The 6000-nt window shown below is 47.4% G+C and overlaps 1 protein-coding gene across 1 annotated transcript in view; it reads right to left on the reverse strand.

Annotated features, from left to right (window-relative positions):
• RNF125 (ring finger protein 125) overlaps positions 1–3845 on the reverse strand; it is a 42230-nt gene extending 38385 nt beyond the window's left edge. Inside the window, exon 1 of the mRNA XM_068993990.1 lies at positions 3669–3845. Within this exon, the coding sequence (XP_068850091.1) occupies positions 3669–3832 (164 nt within the window). The 5' untranslated portion in view covers positions 3833–3845. The remainder of the gene's footprint in view (positions 1–3668) is intronic.
• Positions 3846–6000: the final 2155 nt, after the last annotated feature.

Raw genomic sequence — 6000 nt, forward strand, 5'->3', positions numbered from 1 at the left:
AAGTGATGGGACCGGATGCCATGATCTTCATTTTCTGAATGTTGAGCTTTAAGCCAACTTTTTCACTCTCCTCTTTCACTTTCACTATCTCCTAGATAGTTTGCTCTAATTCATGTCCATTGAGTCGCTGATGCCATCCAACCATCTCATCCTCTGTGGACCCCTTCTCCCCCTGCCCTCAATCTTTCCCAGCATTAGGGTCTTTTCCAATGAGTTGGCTCTTCACATCAGGTAGCCAAAGTACTGGAGCTTCAGTATTCAGCATCAGTCCTTCCAATGAATATTCAGGACTGATTTCCTTTAGGACTGACTGGTTTGATCTCCTTGCAGTCCAAGGGAATCTCAAGTTTTCTCCAACACCATAGTTCAAAAGCATCTTGTATTTATTTACTGATTTGCCTGCACCAGGTCTTAGTTGCAGCATATAAAATCTTATATTTACAGCATGCAAACTCTTAGTTGGGGTATTAGTCCCCCTACCAGGGATCAAACTTGGGTCCCTTGCATTGGGAGCTCGGAGTCTTAGCCAGTGTACCATCAGGGAAGTTCCAGGACACTTCTGTTTAGATGTCTCCCTATGAGACTACTATACATTCAACAGGCCTAATCATGAGGTCACTAACTTCCTCCTGAGCTAAATTAAACTCTGGTCCCCTTCATCTATCTTCCACATTTGTCTCCCTCTGTATCTACCATATCAAATTTCTCTGAATATTTCTTATTTCTTTTTAAATGTTAAATCAGATTTCCTTTTAGTTTCACGTATACAGTTTCAACTCATCTCTCCCCAGCTCACTGACAACAGAAGATAGGCAGATGTAGGAAGTCTCAGCCTCCAAATCTATTTTTACAACTGATAGGGCAATACAAATGGCATCAGAACATTAAAATGGAACTTCTTAAAGTCCACCAAAGCAAGAAAGAAGCTAAGAATAAGACTATCTGGGACATCTTGGAAACGTCACAGATTTTATCTTCTTGTGGCCCAGTTTGATTCCGAAAGAAATCCAGAGATGAGAAAACCCATAACTGGGTTTTTGCTTGCTTTATGGAATGACTTTGACGGAACAGAAACTGTTTTGACACGTGAAACTAATACGACATTGTAAATCAACTATACTCCAATTTAAAAACGAACTATGTTTTGAGTATTATGGGCTACTTTTACATTTTTAATACTCATAGAAATTTCATGACTCACTTCATTTCACAAATGAAGAAACTAAGATTCAAAAAGATTAAGCAGAGTGCTGATTACACAGCTGGTTACTGGCAGATAGAACTTCAAATTCTGCTTTCTATCAAGCTCTGCTGTTTTACTCCATCACAGTACATACATACATGCAACATTACAACATTAATGTGCAACATTACAGTACAACATTCAAGGTATTGTTGCCATATTATATTTGCTCAACTTGAAACTGGTTTATAAACCAAAAATTAGCATAAACAACCGAGGTTAATAAGTTTGGAAATTAGCTTAAGTCTGGGATAATATAGCAGTTTCATTTCATTTCCTCATTTTCCAATTTAAGTTCAATGGAAGAGAGTAATTCATTTAGGAAGTACAAATGGCGTTAGGCGGACTCACAATCTCCAGAGCAGAAGGGACTCTAGTTAACACTGACAAAGTGGAAGAGGCCCAAGTAAATTTGCCAGAAGTAGGAATATGGAAATTGTGCCCATAGCCAGAACAATGGACATAGCTTTGTCAAAACAAAGAACAATAAAGTGAGGGAAGGCGATTTGTCCACCCTTGTGCTACTTCATGGCTTTTTTTCCCAGTTGCTGGTTTCCTATTCACTCTAACAAAGAAAAAGATTAAACACAGGATTTAACATTTCACAAGTTTTTATTACCCTTTAGCAGAAGCAAAACACTGCACATACTAAGCTGCAGCATTCAAAAATCCAAACTAAGGAAAACCGTCAGATAACAATCTCCAATAGCAATGCTGCCCGGTTCAGTCCCACAAAAGAAAGCCGTCCAGACTTGATGCCACGGTGTGTTCCCCGCAACCGAAAAGCTTTAACTCTGATACAGACTAGGGATCGAACCCGCGTCTCTTAGGTTTTCTGCATTGACAGGCAGGTTCTTTACCGCTGAGCCATACAGACTAAATTTAAATGTAACTATCCTGAGGGTTATTACTGCTCTGAGCTAATCAATATATTTCATATATGATACAATAACATCTTGGCTTCTATCTTTACCTCCGGGGAATTATGTCAATGTGGACGGCTAGGAAACTACATCAGGTATCAGGCAGGACGTAAATTAGCCTTGAATTTAAAGGGCAAAGCTGAAACGACAGGCCCTGAAAATACAGCCACAAAATAATGCCCAAGGGCACTCTTGCTTTGAACATTGTGTAAGCAGCAGATTTTTCTCCCTGGCTCTCTGCTGGGCTTTTCGGAGTTGAAAACTTTCTCAAATGCTAGGCTATAGGTGTCAAGGACCATCTAAGTCCTTTTAAAGACGTTTTGTGCACTTGCATTCATAATTTATGACACTTCTTTTTTCCCCGGTAAGCCAAAAAAGCACTTACTGCCTCGGAGCTTCATCAAACTAGTCGGTGATCCAAAGAAGACATTAAGTGGGTTTTCACTCAGGCTCTATGAAATCTCCTGCCCCCCCCGCCCCCCCCCCCCCCCCCCCCCCCCCCCGCCTATCTCACCAACACGCCCAGTCACACACCCAATGCATCCACCGGAAGAAAGCTTTTTAAACGAACAGAACACAAACTCACAGACCCAACCCCCAACTACTAGTTACTCAGGCACACGTTAAGGAGGTGCCAATTTTATACATGGATTTTTTTTTTAATTCACTCTTCCTAGAAACGACCACAGCTGTGCGCTCCCATAGCGTTTTCGTTACAAAGCATGCATGTGGTTTTTAAGACAGTTATTTTTATCCCTACTTCCTACCGTGTGAGGGGGCAGTGAGCAACGCAGGTAGTCAGCAACCTCCGTCACTCGGGTGACTGGGCTTTAAAAGGCTGCATTCACAGGCTTGGGGGTAATATTCAAGCCCCAGATCCCACCCTGGCGGCCACAGAAAGTCACTGGGACTGTCCAATCTGACGGTTCTTTGAGAGACCTGGGCGTCTGTGTCGGGAAAGGGAAGTTGGGGTGGAAGGACACTTTGCACAGATCCTTGCCTGCTCAACAGACCAGCCTCGGCAGGCGTTCTGGACCACACGTGCACAGAGCGAGCAAAACAAAACCAACCCCGGCTCCCGGCTGAGAGGGAAGCGCTGCGCGATCCACCGAGGGGAGTGGCCACTGCGCTCCGCCGAGTCCCCGTCTGGGGTCCCCGCGCGTGCCGCTCCTCCACCCCTGCGCACCCTCCTCAGCTCGCCAGCCTTGGATCCGCATCCCGGGGGCTCCACACCTGGGCTGCCGGAGGAGGTGGCTCTCGGGGGCGCTGCAGGACCCGCTGGTTGGTGTTTCTCCCCCCCTGAAATCCTGTGTCACTTTCCGACTGGGCACTTTCCCAGTGGCCCGCCCTCGACGGGCCCAGGTCTCTCCTCACATCAGTCTCCCCCAAGTGCTGTCATCTCAGTCCCCCATCCCCACGGCTCCTCTAGCATCACCCACCGCCCCCCCGACCCCCGACCCAGGGCGGGGAGGGCGCGCAAACCCAGCTCCCCTGGCACTTACACGTGGCCACAGCGGGTCCGAACGGGGTGGTGCAACACCTCCAGGCACACAGAACAGTCGAAGGACGTGACGGGCAGCTCGGGGTCCCCCCGGCGCTCCAGGGCCCGCGGGGTGGCCGAGGCGGGCGCAGATTTCCCGCTATCGCTGCTCAGCACGGAGCCCATCCCTGCGCCTCCGGCCCCAGACAGTCGCCAAAAGCTCGGTGCCTGCGGCCGGCTTGTTTTGTTGTCCTGGGGTGGAGGAAGGAAGTCCCGGCCCAGCTGCGATCACCGCCTCCCCGCGCGCCCAGCCCGCGCAGCCCGGGAGCAGCCTCGGTCGCGGCGCCCAGTCTGGGTCTAAGGCCAGGCGAGTACGCGGCCGCTTTCGGAGTGAACCTCCCTCCGCTCGCTGCCCGAGTCTAGGCTGGGAGGCGGCGGCGGCGGGGCGCACAGTGCACGCCAGACGTCCCCGGGCCCAGAAGGATTGAAATCTGACACCTCAACTGCAGAGCCGAGGACCTGGGCTGGCGGTGAACCTCGGCGGCAATCGCACGACTCCTCCTTCCGAACCACTAGAGCGAGTGAATGAAAGTGCGGGCGTGGTCTTCCCTGAACGCAATCGGAGAACACCCACTTGTAAGGTGATGGTCCTCTCGGTCTTGCAATGTAATGATTACTGCTGTAGCCACAGAGAGGATCTACGAGCGTCTCCGAAGAAAGTGCTAATCACTACTTCCGTCATCTAACCAACACTCCATAAATGGAGAGGTAGCAAGCTGTAGTGGGAAGAGTTCTTGGAGCTGAATTGAGTCCCACCTCTAGGATAGGGATTCCAGCTCTAAGTTCTAGGAACGTCCCTCTCCCCCAACAACCGCCCCTCCCCCCAACCTCCGCTGCCCGCTCCCACCCCAATTTCCTCACCATAGTATCTCTTGCTGTTGTTTGTACTCCTCTCCATCCTCTTTGAATATTTATGACCAAATACATCAGTTATTAATTTACGCATTTAATAAAACTTACTGAGTGCCCACTGCGTGACAGACTCCGTTTTGGTGACTGGGGACACAGTTTCCAACAAGCAAAAATCCCAGTTCTCACAGAACTTACTTAAAAAACATTTTGGGGGAAGATAATCATATTCAGGGTTTCCCAGGTGGCGTAGTTGCTAAAGAATCCTCCTGCCAATGTAGGAGAGGCAAGAGATGCCGGGTTCCATCCCTGGGTCGGGAAGATCCCCTGGAATAGGAAATAGCACTCCACTCCAATATTCTTGCCTGGAAAAATCCCATGGACAGAGAAGCCAGGTGAGCTACAGTGCATAGGACTGCAAAGAGTCGGACACAACTGAGCACCCATGCAACAGCAACAATTATAGATTCATATTCTCATTATTAAGAGAACCCATAGTAGTACATAATATGCATATGCAATACACACATACAATAATAAACAATAATCCTATACACTTCATCCAGTTTTGCCCATATTTTACTTTTAATGAGACGATATAAGGAATCAGCAAATAAATAAATAAATGAACTTGTTCATTTCAGATAATAAGAGCCAAGAGGAAGATAGAACTGGGAATGAAGATTGGGGCAGTAAGCATAAGAAGGTCAGGGAAGACTTTTTGGTTTTGGTGATATTTGAGTAGAGTCATGAATAATGAAAAGGAGTCAAACACTCCAAGATTTAGGGAGAAACTTGCTAAGCTCTGGGAATGGTGAACCAGGCAAGAACAACAATAACAACCAGCCCAGAAAGAAGGGTGTGGAGCTGGAGAATGGGGGGCTAGGAGTGTAAATGGGATGAGATGAGATGGGAGTCAAACCTGATCATACTCAATCTTTCAGGCCAGGACCAAGAATCTGCGTTTTATTCCAGGTGCCATGTTTGAGTACTCTGACTGCTGTGTGGTTTGGAAAAGACAAAAGCAAAATAAGAATGGAAGCAGAGAAACCAGTTAGGAGGCTACTGAATGAGTCCAAGTGAGGATAATAGTGGCTGAAGCAGGGGCTTCTCTGGGTAGTAGGTGAGAGATGGACAGGTCTGGGATATATTTTGACAGAAGCCTAAAAGGGCTTGCTGAGAAAATGGATACAGGAGTGAAGGAAAGATAACTATTGTTTTCTGTAAAAGAAAAAACCCTCTTTTGATTCCCACATGCCCCTCAGCTCCTGTCCTATGTCTCGTTGACCGGATTCTCTGCTTTTTTTTTGTCTTTGTTTCTTAGTTACCTCCTAATGCAGTCCAACCTGGGTTCTGAACTGACCGCCGCTCTACCTTCATCTGTCTGAAAACCACTTCATTACCAACGTCACCAGTGGGTGGCCTTTATGTGGCTCATTTCAGTC

The sequence above is a fragment of the Capricornis sumatraensis genome, chromosome 21, assembly GCF_032405125.1.
Source record: "Capricornis sumatraensis isolate serow.1 chromosome 21, serow.2, whole genome shotgun sequence".
NCBI classification, from domain to species: Eukaryota; Metazoa; Chordata; class Mammalia; order Artiodactyla; family Bovidae; genus Capricornis; species Capricornis sumatraensis.